The 18,476-nt window shown below is 50.8% G+C and overlaps 1 protein-coding gene across 9 annotated transcripts; it reads left to right on the top strand.

The window, feature by feature from the left end:
* The first annotated feature begins 3,327 nt into the window (after positions 1–3,327).
* Positions 3,328–18,123, top strand: ZSCAN20 (zinc finger and SCAN domain containing 20). Of its 9 annotated transcripts, none has more exons than XM_006777334.2 (10): positions 3,328–3,402; positions 5,190–5,312; positions 8,596–8,704; positions 9,578–10,104; positions 11,320–11,506; positions 11,948–12,024; positions 12,306–12,390; positions 13,712–14,398; positions 15,677–16,105; positions 16,696–18,123. In XM_006777334.2, exons 4-10 carry the CDS (start codon positions 9,688–9,690, stop codon positions 17,949–17,951), a joined length of 3,138 nt encoding a protein of 1,045 aa, XP_006777397.1. In that variant the 5' UTR covers positions 3,328–3,402; positions 5,190–5,312; positions 8,596–8,704; positions 9,578–9,687; the 3' UTR covers positions 17,952–18,123. The 9 variants fall into 9 exon arrangements, with proteins under 9 accessions (XP_006777397.1, XP_006777399.1, XP_006777405.1 ...); XM_006777337.2 differs by having other exon boundaries at positions 3,338–3,398; XM_006777339.2 differs by lacking the exon at positions 3,328–3,402 and adding an exon at positions 4,517–4,607.
* Positions 18,124–18,476: the final 353 nt, after the last annotated feature.

Raw genomic sequence — 18,476 nt, 5'->3', positions numbered from 1 at the left:
GGTGAGTGAGACGGAACGGAGCTTCTGGGAGGTGGGCGCTATGTATAGGGAGGATCGATGGATGGCGATGGGAACACAGGGCTGTGGGAAGGCTCTGGAGGGGCGGCAGGTAGCCATGAGGTATGTGCTGTGACCTTAAGAGGTCCAGCTCCTCAGCAAACTTACTAAATGCATGAAATGAATGGCTTCATTGGTCTTTTCCTTTTTTGATGGAAACTCATATGAGAAAGAGGGTGCAGGGGGTGGGGTCACAGAAACTGTAGCCTGAAGGAAATAAAGGGGGGGATTCAGGGAGAGTATGGGAAAGAAAGGAAGGCTCAGAGGACTCCTAAGCTCTGGAATGGGGTCCAGGCCAAGTTCAACCAGCTCTTCAAGGGGCAGAGCGGTCCCTTCCGCCATCTGGGTTATAGGGGAACTGGCAGCCGAGGACCAAAAAGCTGGGATGCTGCCCAGGAGGCAGCAGGCTGATTGTCTATTCCCTCCATGCGGACATGAAGGCATGGTCATATCTGCCACCTTGTCTGAACCTCATAGCAGCACTGGGAGGGCAGCCCGCCTCCTTGGCACTCCTGCTTCAGCCGTGCTAACCTGCTTGCAGCTCCCAGGACACCGTGATCTCCTGCCTCTGGGCCTTTGCATGTGGTATTACTTCCTCCCAACTTATTTCTTCTGGGGAACTGCTATGCATCCTTTAAGACTCAATTCAGCTTCCGCTTTCTCCAAAAGCCATTCCTGACCTCCCAGCCTCTGGGTTCCCACAACCTCCTGCACTTCCCTTCCTCAAAGTACTGACCACACTGTACCAGCCCTCACAGGTCTGGGAGGCCCCAGAGCAGTGGTCTCCAAGGGGGGGGGGGGATGGTGGTGCACAAGATGAGCCACTGGGGCTGAGGAAGGAACTTTTAAAACTTCTATCGGTATTTTCTTCATATATCACTTTATTCTGAAGCTCGTCTGCCTACTTTTTAGTCTCATGGCTTTGTTATGCTACTTAACCTCTGCACCTCAGTGTCCTCTTCTGTAGTATGGGGTAGTATTACACCTTCCCTCAAAGGGCTCTCCGAGGATTAAGTGAGCTCATATGTATAAAGCACGGAAAGCAGGACCTAATAATGCATTGTAAGTGTTCAATAAAAGTCAGCTTGTTATGCAATTATATATGAACTGCATGCATATAATTTATAAGTAAGTGCACACATGTTGGGCCCTAGCTGGTTTGGCTTAGTCGATAGAGTGTTGATCTATCGACCAAAGGGTCCCGGGTTCGATTCCGGTCAAGGGCATGTACCTCAGTTGCAGGCTCTATCGGGAGGCAACCAATTGATGTGTCTCTCTCACATCCATGTTTCTTTCTCTCTATCTCTCCCCCCTCTCCCTTACTCTCTCTAAAAATCAATGGGAAAATATCCGCTGCTGAGGATTAAAAAAACAAAACAAACAAAACAAAACACACACGTTGGGAGTGTGTACTAAAACATGTCTTACTAGTAGGAAACATTACTAATTTACTAAGAGAACACTTGACCAGGAGAGTTTGGAGATCAAATCCTGGGGGCAGGGACCATGTGTGATCCGTCTCTGCATCCTCAGAGCCTAGTGCTGCCTCAGCTCGAAGAGTCTCAACAGACAACTGTGAACAGGAAACCGCCTTGATGGATGCTGAAGCGGAGAAGTGGGGTCTGATTCGGGCTCTGCTGTTTAATTCTATGTGACACTGGGCCAGGGAACTTGACTCTGGGGGCGTTAATTTTCCTCTTCTGTACAATGCCAGGCTTTACAGACAAAGGCTAAAGGAAACCATAGAACTGCTCTGGGCGGATTTAGGGTGAGGGGTGCCCTCTAGTGGTCCAGTGGTGTCTTTCGCTCTGCGTCTTCTCACCTCCATTCCTCTGCAGGATACACGATCCTGAAATGAATGTCCTGACCTGACCCTCCCAAGCTGCCTTTCCAACTTCAGGTCTGGACACTCCCTCAAATGGCTCCAGCTCTCCCAGCACCCCACACTGAAGACCTGTCTCTCCCCCACTCACTCCATCCCTCCATCTTTCCCGGATGCAGTGTGGGGCTGAGAAGGAACCGTTAGAGTCACACGCCCCAGTTCAAATCCCATGCCTGGCATTGACTGGCTGTATGATCTTGAGTAGGTTCAAGCCCCCATTTCCTCCTTGTAAATGGGGTAATAATACCCACCTCACAGGGCTGTGAAGACTTCAGTGACAAGGAGTGCTGATAGGTTGCTACTTCTTTCGCCGTGTAAAACCACGTGAGTACTAGCAATCAGTTGGAACACGTTTTATAGAGGAGATGGATTTTGAACTATGTCTTTAAAACTAAGATACAGAATTCCCCAAATTTTAACATGTATTGAGCACTTGGCCATATGCTAGGTACTGTCAATTCCCCCAACTTCTCATAACCATTAGTAAAAATAAGAATAGCTAATATAATTATTAAACTCCTTCTGCTAGCCATGTGCCAGGCTCTTTACAAATTGTTCTCCGCTTATTTCTCACAAACCCTATCAGGTAGATGCCATTATTCTAATTCCCATTTTACAGATGAGGAAACTGAAGCATGAAGAGGTGAAACAATTTGCTCAACGTTTCACAAGTAGTGAGTGGCAAGGCCTCCATCCTGCATTTGAAAATAGGAAGTTTCAGACACAAGTAGCTTGACGCCAGCGTCCATGCTCTGCCTGAATTATCTAATTTGATCTTCACACCTGCCAAGCTCTACACTAACGGATTTACATAACAATAGGTGACATTCGCTGTGTATTTTTAGAATCCAGACCCTGAATGAATCGTTTTGAGCGTATTATTCGTTGAAACCTCACAAAAACTTGTAGACTCAGATGCTATTATTATCCTGGTTTTATGGGTTTGAATAAAGCGAGATTCACAATTAATTCAAAGTCACGCATTTTAACGGTGAGCTGTAAATTACACCTACAATTGTCCAACTCTCTTCTGCCCACCAGCCTGGTCATCTCTAGCCACACCCTCCTTATTTTTCTGCTTTGATCTCTCTGGGCCTCTGGCTCTCGCTTCGCCCTTAAACAGGCCCCGCCCCTTCAGCTTGAGTCCCCGCCTACTGGGCGGTGCCGTTTCCGAGCCTGTGGAAAGGATCGGGATTGCAGCAGGTCCCGCCCTCACCCTTAGAACCTATTCTGATTTGTTCCGGTGCCGGGGACCGGGAGAAGGTGACACATCTATTGGCTGACGGCATCTTCAGGGCAGTAAACGGAAGAGGCCGTCTACCGGCTTTCGCGCGGTTTCTTCTGGGAGTTGTAGTCGCAGACGCTCCATTCCCGGGGTGGCGCCGGTTGGACTCCGCGTCCCAGCATTCCCTGCGCGAACCCTGGAGCACTTCCGCCCCGTTGTGAAGTGGGTGTCTTGGTGGGTGAGTCCGGGTGGCGGGGCGGGGGCATCGGAGACTTAGGCTCTGGGCTGGAGACTTAGGAGGATGGTGTCACAGGGGCCGGGGCCGGTGTGAGCGGAGAAAGAAGCTTTTATGTGTGGGTGGTGGGGTGAGGGGCGGTCAGAGGATGAAGCGGGCGGTCCGGAGGTGGGAAGGGTCATCGAGGGGTTGGGGATGAGGAGGGAACCAGAGGGCTCTGGGAGAGAGGACGGGCTCAGGGCTGTGGGTGAGGACACCGAGAGAGGTTCTGGAGGTGGAAGAGCCTAGAGGGGCCAGGAGACCACAGAGGGCAGGAGAGGGGGGTCGGGGGCCCAGGCAAGAAGTGGAGATAAGAGGGCCTGAGCTTGCCGCCCAACCTTAAAAATAACGTACCAGCCCCTACCTGCCCTGACACTTTGTCTCATGGTTGTGACTTCTGGAGCCCGGTGGGCGGGCCCAGCTATTGTGTTCTGTCCCACACGGCACTTCTCATGCCCGGTGGACGCGAATGGCATCGTCCTCCAGGCTCCCAGGCGCCCTCCTGGTTCTCTTGCTTTCTTCCACTCCAGGGATCCTCAGATCCTTCCGTTTCCTTCATGTGTCTGGAACCTGCCCTTTCCTTGTCGGGTTTTGGCCGAAGCCTCCATCTTTCACCTCTCAGCCTGGACAAACGCAATGTGACCTGTTTAACCCCCAAATCTGATTATGCCTTCTGCTTTAAAAGCCTCCATTGGCACTCATCACGGATATAATAAAGTCCGAACATCGCAGCCCGATACTCAGTTTCCTTCCTAAATGACTTTGCAGCCTAGTCTTTTTGTGCCCCACACTCCAGGGCTACCAAGCTTTTCCCATTTTGGGGGGGAGGCCGTTTGGTTTCCCACCTTTGTACATGCTGTTCTCTCTGACACACTCCCTCCCCTTTCTCTGCCAAGGGAACGATTCTTTCTTCAGGAACCAACTCAGATGTTACTTTGTTCAATTGCCTTAAGCAGTTAAAGTCATGCCCCGCCAAGCAGTTAAAGTCGTGCCCCCCACCCCAACTCTTTACTGCACTTTCCACATTTGATCATCATCATCATCTGTGATTCCTTTTCTCTCTTCCACTAGACTGTAAGCATCTTCAGGACAGGAACAGTTTCTGAGTCACCCCTGTTTCCCACTGCCTAATAAATACTTGGTGAATGTGCGAATCAAGACCATCCAGGGTGAGCTTTGCTATCTCGGGCTGAAAGGTGCTACTTCCGGTGGATTTCCTGGGCGTGAGTTTTAGTCTTCTTCCTCTTATGGCTGTTTTTGCTGGAAGCTGATTCAGGGCCTACGGGGGGTTTAAGCCAGGCCCCGGATTCCCCTTCCTGTGCCTGGCAGACATAGCTAATTGGCCACAGCGCGTATTCACATGGGATTCAGAGTCCTTAACACAGTTGAATGACTTCGGTGCTTTAAATGAATCCTATCTGCCTGCTTTCTCTGCTTTATGCCCTGCAGTGTAAGGTCAGGCTGCTTAAGCAATAGCTTGGACCATCAGCCAAATGAGCTAGAAAGCTTTCGGGAACTCCCAGTTTTTTTTCTCTTTGGAGGTCACAGACCAGCCTTGGCTTTCCCAGGGGACTGGGGCCGATCTTTTCCATCCCACTGCTTTCTGGGTAGGTTCTTCATGTCCACATCCATACTCACTGCCCCAGGAGCCAGGATGCCTCCCCGCGCCCCTGGGTTTGTAGAGGGATCTTGATTTCGACAGCAGCCAGCACCTACCCCTCATTACTTAGGGGAATCTGTACTCTTTGTAGGTTTTCCAGGAGATTGGAAGGAACCTTTGAGATCACTCAGCTAAAAGGTGGCCAAGTGACAGCCCATGCTGAATGAAGCCTGTCCTCACGCTGTACTTAACCCTCCGGGTGTTTGAAACAATTGTGAGTAGGTGGCCAACATTTAAAAATCCAGAATCCTGACTTCTCTTAGAAAAATCAGAAGGCCTGTGGACACTGGGCCATGGCCCGTTGGTCCTCTGTAGTGGCCACAGTCCCCGCTCCACTCACATTCTCATTGACGCTGCCAGGCCTCTCGCCACTTACATTTGTGGCTACTGGTTTTAGTCTCTTTGTCCTTTGCTCTCCTCCCCTCGTACGAACGGGGGAACCTGGCGGAACTGAGGAGGGTCAGGCTGTAAGCTGCAACCGAGAGGCCGCAGAAGCCACTTGACCTGTCCCACGTCCCACGGCTGGTAAATGGCAGGAGTGGAACCAGCACCCCGATTGGCTCACTCCTGCCTCAGCGTTCCTCCCACTCTCCTCCATACCATCTTCTCAGGACTTGGGACGACTGGCAGACCTAGAGCAGGCTGTGTGCTGTGGCTAAAGAAATGACTGGAGGAAACGAACCTGGGCTTAGAGCAGTGATGGCGAACCTTTTGAGCTCGGCGTGTCAGCATTTTGAAAAACCCTAACTTAACTCTGGTGCCATGTCACATAGACATTTTTTGATATTTGAAACCATAGTAAAACAAAGACATATTTTTGATATTTATTTTATATATTTAAATGCCATTTAACAAAGAAAAATCAACCCAAAAAATGAGTTCGTGTCACCTCTGACACGGGTATCATAGGTTCGCCATCACTGGCTTAGAGTCCAACTCTACCACTTGCTAGTTGTGTAACCTTAAGTGCATCTTTTTTAGAGAAACTCAGTTCCCTCCCTGTGTATAGACTGAAGATATAGTGGAGTTATACCTCACAGGATCATGGTATTCTGCAGGCAGCATGGAAAGTGATAATCATATTTAGCCAAAACCACAGTCAGCTCTCCGGCAAGGAGCCGTTAGAAACCAACACGCTCTCTCTCATAAGCTGCCCGGCACAGCTGGGTTTTCCTGAACACGAGGTGGAAGAGTTGGCCTGTGCCTAGGGACCATGCTGAAGCAAGACACTGCTCACACTCAGTGGGAGAGGGGCCCGAGGGAACAGACCAACCCGGGACCAGCAGAGTCCCGGGTGTCGTCACCACATGCTCTCTCTGGAGCAGACACATAGTGGGTGGAACTGGTGCACTGTTTAAATCATGTCTGTCCTTCCTTGTTTGTATGGAGTTTCATACGTGTACGTTACAGATCAGGGTCCGGCAGCTCAGCACTAATGGCACTTCGCTGGCTTGCCTGGAAAGTTCGGTGAGATGATGAATGTCGAGCACTCAGCCCTGGCCTGGCACCATGGGCACACTCTGAGGTCGCTGATCCGAGAGAGGACCTAGGGGTGCCTGGTGGTCTCAGGGCTGAGGGGTGCCCTTGTCCATGTCTTTCCTGTCGTCTCTGTGTGAAGTCACTCGGCTGTTGGCTGGCTGTGTTGACCTCCCTCTGGAGAGGCTGCTATTTGTATGTCAGAGAGCAGCAACTTGCAAGTCTTCCCAGAAGAAAATACCTGTTCCCTGAGACTCTGGGGGCAGCTAACTGCCTGTTTGTTGTAGTGTTCCTTCTGTGCAGGAGCACACACTTTGCTCAGTGATTGTCTCTTAGCAGACTAACTTCTGTGAGGGTAGAGATTGTTCATCCTAGTTCCTGTCGGTTCTCTAGCTCCCAGTACAGTGCAGGGGACATCGTGGGATTCTGTAGATGACTGGTGAGTCAGTCCTCGTTTGAGAGAGAGACACAAATGTGTTTGGACTAGTGCATGATTAGAGCTGTGGTTTTAAAAAAATCATGAAAGGTTGATTCTATAGCGTGCTATAAATTATGGATCTTCCATAGCCCATTAGGTTTTTAATGTTCCAGCTTAACTGTTTTAATAAAAGTCAACAAAACTCCAGTGGCCCTGCTGGGTTGGGCCATTGGAAGACACTGGGTTGGGCACTGTGGATACAGAAATGAGTAAGATTCAGCACTGGCCCCAGTAATGCAACGGAATGGGGAGCTGTCAGATCCACGAGCAGTAACTACAATAACGCAGGATAACAGAAATTAGAGGTTTGTGCCAATTGCTTGGGGAACACAGAGTGGGGAGGCGATTCTTGGAGAGCAGGGATGGGGGCAGGGCATGATACCATGTCAGGGAAGTCTTAACAGGGAAGGTGACAGTGAGCTGATAGCTGAAGGGCGAGCAGGAAGTTGTGCTCCTAGCCTCTCCCTAACTATGTGGCGGTCTGTAGGGCACACCTTGCCTATTTCTAGACAGTCCAGTCAGACGACCTAAAATCGAAATGCCACCCTCCCTCCAGTCTCAATTCAGCCATGTCGTTCCCACGTGGAAGCAACTGGTAGCCTCCTCTGAGTGGCATTTTTTATGTCATCTAGATTGTAGGGAACGACCCAAAGGGCTCATTTTCCCAGATAACCCAGCCTGAGTGTGGTCAGAGCTTCATTGTGTAGAAGCAGCAGCTCAGACGTTCACTCAGAAAGCGTTTGCTGAGCGCCTCCTGTGTCTAGTGCATCCTGCTTCTTGTGGGTGTGGGGGAGTTAGAGTGTGACAGAAAAGAGAACTAAGCTGTATTCCCTGCCGCCGGTGTGGCTGTAATCTCTCTGGGGACACACATGTACACTCGCCCCTCTGATACAACCTAGACAGTGGCAAGGGTCACAGTGATGGACTAAAGAGAAGAGAATTCCTTCTGGCCCGAGGAAGGCCATTCCTTCTTTATCTAGTTTGTGCAGGAAGGGCTTAACGCAATCCTTGCTTCATGGCACATCCCCATCATTAGTTGACTATTATTTCACTGTGTGTGGAGTGCTTCCTGTGTGTGCTGAGCTGTGATGGGTCCCTCTGGAAGCCTGTGATCTAGTGGGTAGATAATTAGGAGGTCTGATCTGCAACCACGATACAGGAAGTGAGGTGGCGCGGAAGCTTGCGGCTGAGGACTGAATCTTGGGAAAGGACAATTTAAGCTGAGCCCTCAGTAGGTGAGGAAAGGGAAGAGGCTGTTCCCAAAGGAGACCCCGGCACGTGGGAGGGTGCAGAGGGCAGCACGATGTCGGAGCTGCAAGCTGGAGCCACCATGACTGGTGGGAGCACGGTGAGGAAAGGAGGTTTGTATTTGATCCTGAGGGAAATGAGAGGTCACTGCAGGGTGTTTAGGAGGGAAGCGACATGGTCAGAGTTTGATCTATCTGGTTGTGCAAAGAATGGGTCAAGGGTGAGAGGAGTGAAGGCAGGGACATGAGATAAAGTGCTGATCAGGTGATAAATGTGATGATTTCTCTGGACCAAGGTGGTGGCCTTGGGGATGTAGACGGTTAGAAGACCAAGTGGACACAGTCTGGTGATGAGTTGGATGTGGGGGATCTTGGAGAAAGGTGATGATCAGGTTCCTGGTATAGGTTAGTCGATGGAAGTCATGTCTTTTTGTTGTTAATCCTCAGCAGAGGGTATTTCCCCTTGATTTTTAGGGAAGAGAGGGGGAGAGACAGAGAGAGAAGAACATTGACGTGAGAGAGACACATCAATCAGTTGCCTTCTGCATGCGCCCCGACCAGGATTGGGGGTTGAGCCTACAACTGAGGTATGTGCCCTTGACCAGAATTGAACCTGGGACCCTTCAGTCTATGGGCTGCTGCTCTATCCACTGAGCCAAACCAGCTAGGGCTGGTGCCTTTTTGGATGGAGAGCTCCAGAAGAGAGACAGGCTTGCAGGAGAAAATGATGAGTTCAGTTTTTGACCTGTTGAGTTTGAGGTGCCTAAGAGACAGCCAAGTGGAAATGTCTTACAGGTGGTTGGATTTGGGGGTCTTGAGACAGGTCCCGGCTGCAGTGTTGGGAGTCACAAGATGGTGAGAAGTGACAAACAAGAACAGAGTGAGAGAGGGACTTTGCAAGGGGAGCACCTTTAGGGGAAGACTAAAGCTTGAAGGCCCGGGAGAAAGGCCTTCCGGAGGGGGTGATGTTTCTCCCAGCGCGAGGGAAGGTCTGACTTTGGACGTGTAGAGGGGGAAGGCTATGCCGGGACCAGATCACAGAGGCTCTGACGCCAGGCTAAGGCGTTTGGCGTGTCCCAGAGGGTTTAACACTGTGCTGTCTTCCCTTGTTGTGCTGGCTGCTGGCTGCTGGTGCCAGATTGTGGTCCAGCTTCCTGCCTATGGCACAGGGGCATCGCTCGGCACTCCACCCATCCAGTGGCAGTGGTGGGTGTGAGGAAGGGGGACGGTGAGGCTCCTGGGTCCTCTGCTCACTGTCCTTTATCTTTCTGCCTTCAGAGCCTTGGGAAGCATTTCCTCTCCCAGGAGCCCCGTGAAGGACACACCGTAGATGCAGGAAGACGTCGGATGAGGACAGCCCAGCTGAAGTGAGGCGTCCAGGACAGAGCATGGCTGTAGCCCTGGAGGCCCAGGCCCAGGCGTCTCCCCGACCAGAGCTTGAAGAACTCCTGATTGTGAAACTGGAGGAGGACGCGTGGAGATCAGAGTCCAGGCCTCAGGAGAAGGACCATGAGCCTGGCCCTGGCCCCGAGGCCTCCCGCCAGCGCTTCAGGCAGTTCCAGTACAGGGACGCGTCGGGACCGCACGAGGCCTTCAGCCAGCTCTGGGCGCTCTGCTGTCGCTGGCTGAGGCCAGAGGTCCGCCTCAAGGAGCAGATCCTGGAGCTGCTGGTGCTGGAGCAGTTCCTGACCATCTTACCCGGGGAGGTCCAGGCCTGGGTGCAGGCGCGCCACCCTGAGAGCGGCGAGGAGGCGGTGGCCCTGGTGGAGGATTGGCACCGAGAGGCCCGGGCTGCAGGGCAACGGGTGAGGCAAATAGCCGGCCTCCCTGAAGTGGTCAGGCAGGCAGCGGGCTGTGACTGGCTTAGTAATTTCCAAAATAATAATTATTATTGTTATGGAGCAGCTGACATCTATTGAGCATGACCATGTACCAGGAATGTTCCAAGTCAGCAGTTCTCAACCTGTGGGTCGCGACCCCTCTGGGGGTCGAATGACCCTTTCACAGGGGTCGCCTAAGACCATCAGAAAACACATATATAATGACATATTGTTTTTGTGATTAATCACTATGCTTTAATTATGTTCAATTTGTAACAGTGAAACGGGGGGTCACCACAACATGAGGAACTGTATTAAAGGGTCGCGGCATTAGGAAGGTTGAGAACCACGGCTCTAAGTGCTTCCCATGTATTAGCTCATTTAATCCTGTCAACAATTTAACGAGATAGGTCCTATTGTCCTAGTTTTGCCAGTGTGGACACTGAGGCAGAGCAAAGACGGTGATTGGCCGCGAGGTAGAGGCAGGGTGTGAACTGAGACAGTCTGACTCTAAAGCCAGCATTCACAGCCACTGCTCTGAGCCCTCCCCGTGCTGTGTTCACAGAATTTGTATGGTTTTATACTTAATAGAGTCTTTTCACATATGCGATTGCTTTGGATGCTGATAGCAGTAATGTAAGTATAAGAAATAGCATTATTGTCCCTGTAATTTATAGATTCAGCCAAGTTCCCCTGAAAGTCAGGTGGTTCAGAAAGCTCGTCCCTGTGAGCCACAGCCTGAACCCAGGTCCTTAGGTCCCAGGGTCATCGTTCTACCCCCTCAGACGCCTCATCAGGAACCTAGGAATGAAAACACCTCTGAGGCGTGAGGCTCACATGAAATGGTGACTGACATTTATTGAACACTCCCTGTGTGCCAGACACTGTTCTAAGGCTTCTGTGTATGTTGTTTATCTAGTCCACCCTGCACCCCAATAAGGTAGGTACTGTTACCATCACCATTTTTCAAATGGTGGACAGAGACGCGGGTAAGTAACTTGTCCAGAAAATATTGCGGGTTTAACGCATAGCCTCAGCAGTTTGCAGCCTGAGGGCTTGTTGTCATACTTGAGCCGTCTTCGGGTCTAAAAAGGGCCTGGTCATCCCTAGATCACCACTGCCCCCTAAAGAACACTTTCTGCCCTACTAAGACTGGTCTGATGGGGCTGACAATTGGGAACGTTGCCCGTCTGTGTGCAGGAACGGGAACTGTGTGGAGAAGAGACCCGGTCCTTGAAGGCAGCACGGGAATCTCAGAGCTTTCAGCGGCAAGCAGCCCAGCACGGGCCCGAGAGACCACCCCAGAGGCAGTGGGTGAGGAATCCGGGCCCGGACCTTCCCAAGCATCTCGACTCCCAGATGGCGCCCCAGGCCCTGAAGGAGAGTGGTGAGTACAAAACTCAAGGAACGTCAAGGGAGGTGGGTGAGGGGTGGTGAGGAAGGGTGCATGGGGAGGAGGGATGCATGGATTCCAGGCAAGGGGTAGAGTAGTGTCTGATGGACCCACTGAGGAGTAAGGCAAGTACGTAAGCGCCGCGGAAGACGGCGAAGTTCCCAGTGACGGCTCGTCCCCTCCAGAGCCGAGTCATAGTAGCTTCAGGCTGGGGGGGGGCCATGGTGACCCTCGGGGTTCTGGGCTGGTATCTCCCACAAGGCACCTCACTCAAGGCAGCTTAGGAGCTGGGACTCTCGGAGGAAGGAAAGGGAGACTTGCACTGACTGGGGAGAGTCTCAGCTGGCCCCGAGCACGGCTTTGGAAAGCTGGACCCAAGCGGGTGGTTCTGTGGAGACCAGAGCTTGGGTTTCAGAGACTCTTTCTTCTTCTCAGCTGTCCTCACTCCCCGAGTCCCTACTCTCCCAAAGACGGGGAGCGTTGGAGATTGGGCGGTGACAGCTGAGTCCCAGGTAAGCTGCTCTCGGTTCTCCCCTTCCTGTCATTGCTGCCCCTTTGCTCCACTTCTTTCTCTATGGCCTCCCCTCCGCAAAAGGGTGTCAAAAGGCCTGGGTGTCAGCTCTTGCCGCTTGCCCCCGGTCGCTGGGCTTCTCCTTGGTCATGCTGCTCCTTACGATGCTAGACTCACCCCGTATCCTCGTGCTTCCATGACCTTTTCTGGGGCTCACAGGGTTTCCTAGGCTGTTTTCCAGGGTCAGTGACATCTGAGGTCCTTCTTTTGTCCACCTCTCAGGAAGCCCGGGGCCCTGGCAGACGTGCCGAGAAGGAGTTTCGCAAGGAGCCCCCCAGAGACAACCGTGGGAACGGCGTGTCCCTGGGTAAGGAACTAGTGCCCTCGGAAGAAGGTGCTGGGCCCCCAAACCCTCAGTTCCCAGAGCGTTCCGTCACTCCCTAAGTCTCGTGCCTCTGTGAAGTCAGTGGATTGCAGACATAGGAAGAAGACAAGCTTTTCGTAGCCAACACTGTGGTGGCAGGGGTGGAGCGTGAGGAGTGGAGTTGGCCGGGATGGAGGCTGGCAGGTTGGCTTCCAGGAGCCTCACCTCTCAGGGCTCCTTCCCTTCGTTTCCCTGTAAGTTCACCACAGTGCAGGGCTGGTCGCTGCCTGCGGTCACAGAAACCCAGGCTTCCAGCATCAAACAGGACCCAGCACACAGGGGCGGGCTGACCCAAGGAGTGCACTCACGAGGAACTGTATTAAAGGGTCCCCTGTGATCGGGGCTGGAAGCCCCTGTGATCGGCGCAGACTCCTTTCTCTGTAGCCACATCTGCGTGGGAAGCCAAATAGTAACGAACCGCTTCCCGTTGGGATTAGACACGTGAGGGAAGAGCAGAAGGGACAGTGGTAGGTCTGACTCACTCCTGTCAGTAAAGTGAGGCACCAGAAGCTTGTTGGCTGCTCGCTTGACAGTGTGACCCCCTTTACACGTGGTGTCTGGTGAACATAGTGCCCAGAGGGACTAACTGGGAAATGCTGAGCTAGATAATCCTTAGGCCTCTTTTAGTTTTAAACCCTATTTCTAGTTTTGTTCAAATACTTATTTAATTAAAGGCTTTCTATTTGTTAGGGTTGGGAGTGGTTGGAACAGCAGTCCTTTAGCTAAGTGTTATAGAAAGTAAGGACATTTATTTTCTCACATAATTGGAAGTCCAGAGGAGGGCATGCGCCAGCCACAGTACAGAGGGCTCAGCAGCATCACCTCTCTGCTCTGCACCCTCAGTCTCAGCTTCACATGAAAGCTATTGTGTGTCAGAGTCAAGAGATGGATGCCAATGACAATTGAGGCCACATATTTCCTAGTAAGACAGACACACACACACACACGGAGGGAGACAGAATGAGAGACCTGTCCTCCGACCATCGGGTTCATTCTGATTGGGCCAGTTTAAGTCACATGCCCATTTGAGGACCAATGACAGTTACTTTTTGTATGATCTGTTTCATTACAACAAAGAGAGCGAATGAACAAAGCTAACAGGTCAATGACCATTCTGGGTGAAGGGATCCTGTTACCTCTACTTCCCTCTCCAACCCCCAGACGTGTGTTGGGCTTAGCCTGGGAAGGTCTCGTTAGCCTCTCGGAGGGAAATATGTTGGACAAGCACTCTGCTCAGTAAATAATTTCTCTTCTTTTTGTGTAGGAGTTCTAGTTTCAAAACCAGATGTCATCACCCAGCAAGAGCAAGGACCAGAATTCTGGGGTCCGAGTCGTATAAATTCCAGAAAAAGGCGCACTGCAGATTACAGCCTGGATAATGAGCAAATAAAACCAGCCCCAGCCCTGGTCTGGAGGGACTCTCAGGCCTGGGAGGAACAGTACCAATGGGACGCGGAGGACATGAAGGTGTCGGGCGTGCACTGGGGCTATGAGGAGACCAAGACCTTCCTGGCAATTCTGAGCGAGTCTCCTTTCTCTGAAAAGCTCCGGACTTGTCACCAGAACCGACAGGTGTACCGGGCCATTGCAGAGCGGCTGAGGGCACGAGGCTTTCTGCGGACACTGGAGCAGTGTCGCTACAGGGTCAAAAACCTCCTACGGAACTACCGGAAAGCCAAGAGCAGCCACCCCCCGGGGACCTGTCCCTTCTACGAGGAGCTGGAGGCCCTGGTGAGGGCTCGGACAGCCATCAGAGCCACAGACGGCCCAGGAGTGGCTGTGGCCCTCCCCAGGCTGGGGGACAGTGATGCAGAGATGGAGGAACAAGAGGATGGGAACTGGGAGCCAGAGGAAACGGCAGAAGACTGTAATGGTGATGACCTGGCCGCTGGCGAGTCCGTCCAGGGGCCCAGGATTGCAAGGGGTCCGGCTCTATTCCAGAGTCGTATTGGTAAGAACACAGGCATTTAATTGGATCCAGTATCCAACCCTCCTACTAGCCAAACCTCTGCTCCCCAAGCTCAGGGCACAGAGTCTGGATTGATGCTACTGGAATGAGGCACTAAGTTCCCTCGGTCATCCTCAGACTCCTACTCTCCTCTCCTGTGAGCAGATCTCATTGTGCAAGTTTTCTTAGCTATAGAGACAGTCCTGAGGGACTTTAAAGAGCAAATTCAGTATTTCCCAAAGTGTGTATGGGGATGATCACAAGTTGCACGAGTAAACTTATAATTTTAATGTGTATGAACACATCAACTATGGTTTCACAGACAGTAAAATTAGATAAAGATATTGAGTGAAATATTTAACAGATAGAGCAGAAATCAAGACAGTATATAGTTGAGTAATCAGTGTTTGGGAAATAGCCTAGTCACTGTAAAAGTGGGAACACGTCCAGCCGATGTGGCTCAGTGGTTGAGCATTGACCCATGAACCAAGAGGTCACCAGTTCCATTCCCAGTCAGGACACATGCCCAGGTTGCGGGCCTGATCCCTAGTAGGGGGCGTGCAGGAGGCAGCCGAACGATGTGGTTTCTCTCAGTGTTTCTCTCTCTCTAGCCCTCTCTCTTCCTCTCTCTCTAAAGTCAGTAAAAACATATTTTTAAAAAAGTGGGAGCGCTGAAGCCTAAGAGATGAAGTGTCTTATCTCAGGATCTAAGTGAGGCAGGGGCAGAGTCAGGGTTCGAGCCCAGGACTCCAGCCTCCTTTTATGTGTTGTTCCTCCCTGGCTGCCTCATGTACCTGCAGAGGAACTGAGAACAGACCACTTCCTTTTTCTTCTTCCACTAAAGAGGAAAGAGCAACCTCAGTTGGCCTCTAATGCAAGATTATTTGACCTCCATTCATGTCTTTAAGGATTCTCAGTTTCCATATTTGTTAAAAGGAAAATTCATGAAAGTAAGCAGAGGACATGTATTGAATTGATACAGAGAGAGTCTCTTATATCCCAATTGCAGGCCTTTCCCTGAACCAATCAGCTGAAGCCAGGGGGTGGGGTCACCTGGTATAATATGGCCACCTAAGTCCTTCCCTATAGCCAAGGCTCGTAGGTGTTAATAAATCTCTTAGAAGGGGTTGGGGTGGGAAGCTCTGGCACAGCCCTGAGAGGCAAGGGTATGGTTGGTGCCCAGGTACCTGGACAATTTCTGAGGGGCAGGTGACCCTGATCCCTGATGACCTAGGCAAGTCTCATTAAATCTCACAATTCTGACCTCTTCACTCCTGACAGCAGGTGTGCACTGGGGCTACGAGGAGACCAAGGCCTTCCTGACCATTCTCAGTGAGTCCCCATTCTCTGAAAAGCTTCGCACCTGTCACCAGAACAGTCAGGTGTACCGGGCCATCGCAGAGCGGCTATGTGCACAGGGCTTCCTGCGGACACTGGAGCAGTGTCGCTACAGATTTAAGAACCTCCTTCGAAGCTACCGGAAAGCCAAGAGCAGCCACCCACCAGGGACATGCCCCTTTTATGAGGAGCTGGACTCACTGGTGAGGGCTCGGACTGCAGTCAGAGGCATGGGGAACATCAGAGAGGTAGCAGGTCTTCCTACGTCTGGGTGGAGCAGTACAGAGGCTGACGACCAGGAGGCCTGGGATGAGATGGCAGATGAAAATGCCATCAAACCTCCAACCCCATGTCCTAAAACCCCACACACTGGTAAGCATGGAATAGTTGGATGCCCACAAAATCTGCCAGCATGCAGATAGAGTGAGGGAGCCAGGCTCCTTATCTTGTTTCTGGATTAAAACAATGGAATTGAGTAGAAGGATTTGTGCTTTGCTCAGATTATGTCTAGTTTAGAGTAATCCCCTAAATGAGAAAGCAGGCAGGTCTAGATTTTATTGCGATTTTGTTGAGCACTTATAGAGTTCATTCAATCTCATATGATATAGGACATACTGATTTTACTAGAAGAAGGTGTTCATTATCAAATAGTGGAATAAAGGAATTGGCCAGGGAGACTGGCTGGTTGTTTGGTTGGGGCGCATGGCTCCCTTGGTGGGGTCACCAGGTCTCAGACTCCTTCCCTCAGCTTTGCAGGTCACAAATGCATGTATGCACCAACACTTGATCAATTTCATGTTAGCCAAATTCATAAGACACAGGATATAGATATGTCACAAATGCATGTATGCACCAAAACTTGATCAATTTCATGTTAGCCAAATTCATAAGACACAGGATATAGATATGTAAATAGACACCAACTAATGAATGAAAAACCACATTTCTTCCCATTTTTTCAGGTTTTGAGATGAGTCATGAGGATGAAGGCCAGAGTTCAGAGCAGGATATTTTTGAGGATTTGCCTGGAGTGTTATCAAAATGTCCTCCAGAAGTTGTTTGTCACCCTCACGATTGGGAGGAAGGCAGTGAACATGAAAATGAAGATGAAGAGCAGGCAGGAAATCCACCACAGGAACGGTGGGAAGAATGTTCTTCTGAAGAAGACTTAGAAAAACTTATTGACCATCAAGGCCTGTACCTTGCAGAGAAACCCTACAAGTGTGACACGTATGTGAAAAGTTTCAGTCGGACCTCCCACTTCATCGCTCACCAGCAGACACACACAGGTGAGAAGCCCTACAAATGCCTCAAATGTGGGAAAAGCTTTAGTGACCGCTCCAATCTCAATACCCACCAGAGAATTCACACTGGAGAAAAGCCCTACAAATGCTTCAAATGTGGGAAAAGCTTTAGTGATCACTCCAATCTCGTCACCCACCAGAGAATTCACACAGGGGTAAAGCCCTATAAATGTGGGGCATGTTGGAAAAGCTTCAACCAGAGCTCCAACCTTCTAAAACATCAGAGAATCCACTTGGGAGGAAATCCTGACTGTAGTGAGCCTGGGGAAAACTTTGGCCAAAGCCCCTCCTTTAGTGCTCACTGGTGGAACTTGACAGAGGAGACAATTCCTGAACAACCTCAAAGTGCCAGTAGGAACTTAGATTCTCCTGGACCGTACAGCACCAACTCAGGGGAGAAACTTTATCGGTGTTCTGAGTGTGGAAGAACCTTCTCCAAGAGCTCTGCCCTCATTAGTCACCAAAGAATCCATACAGGAGAGAAACCATATGAATGTGCTGAATGTGGGAAAAGCTTCAGTAAGAGCTCCACCTTGGCTAACCACCAGAGAACCCACACTGGGGAGAAGCCATATAAGTGCATGGACTGTGGGAAGTGCTTCAGTGAACGCTCCAAGCTGATCACACATCAGAGAGTGCACACAGGAGAGAAGCCCTACAAATGCCTCGAGTGTGGAAAATTCTTCCGTGACCGTTCTAATCTCATTACTCACCAGAGGATTCACACGGGAGAGAAGCCTTATAAGTGCAGAGAGTGTGGGAAATGCTTTAACCAGAGCTCCAGTCTTATTATTCACCAGAGAATCCACACTGGGGAAAAACCCTACAAGTGCTTGGAGTGTGGCAAAGACTTCAACAATAGCTCCCACTTCAGTGCCCACCGGAGAACCCATGTAGGAGGGAAAGCATCATAGAAGACAACTCCCCCCACAACAAAAGAGAAATGTGTATTTAAATCTCCCAAGATTATCAGATGTTTGGTAGAAAGAAACATTCCCAGTTTTTAAGCTTGGTGTATACCCAAGGAAGTTATCTTGATATAATCCAGGTAATTTGGCAGCGAATTACAAATGCCAAGGATCCAAATTTGTGATTTTTTTTCTCCTGTAAAACATCTCCACTCAGTCCTCAGGCTGTCCTTACATTTGCTGTCATTTAAGGGCTTTCTCAGTGTTTGAGCCAAACTGGAAGCTTAGGGGATTAGAAGCCGATCACTGGTCCTGAGCAGGGATTCCAGACCTCGCTGTGCCTTCACACTCTCTGTGTGTACACATCCCCCATCGGCACACGCCGGTCTCCTGCATGGCAGTCTCTAGTTGGGGCGTATCCTCAGAGAATTTTGAGACTCTGGTGAGAGAACAGGCCACCATGAGCTCAGCACAAAGGAGGAACGACAGTTACGTATTACTCACGTTACTAAGTCAGTGCTAATAATAGCA

Source organism: Myotis davidii, unplaced genomic scaffold (assembly GCF_000327345.1).
Source record: "Myotis davidii unplaced genomic scaffold, ASM32734v1 scaffold88, whole genome shotgun sequence".
Classification (NCBI taxonomy): Eukaryota; Metazoa; Chordata; class Mammalia; order Chiroptera; family Vespertilionidae; genus Myotis; species Myotis davidii.
Note: the sequence above shows the minus strand (reverse complement) of the source record. Positions and strands in the feature narration are given on the sequence as shown.

Bases quoted from the DNA above. Each gene is read 5' to 3' on its own strand.
- ZSCAN20 (XM_006777336.2), top strand. From the start codon at position 9,688: ATGGCTGTAGCCCTGGAGGCCCAGGCCCAGGCGTCTCCCCGACCAGAG. The intron at 12,025-12,305 runs GTAAGCTGCTCT...TCCACCTCTCAG, and splicing joins CGGTGACAGCTGAGTCCCAG to GAAGCCCGGGGCCCTGGCAG. The intron at 16,106-16,695 runs GTAAGCATGGAA...CCATTTTTTCAG, and splicing joins TCCTAAAACCCCACACACTG to GTTTTGAGATGAGTCATGAG.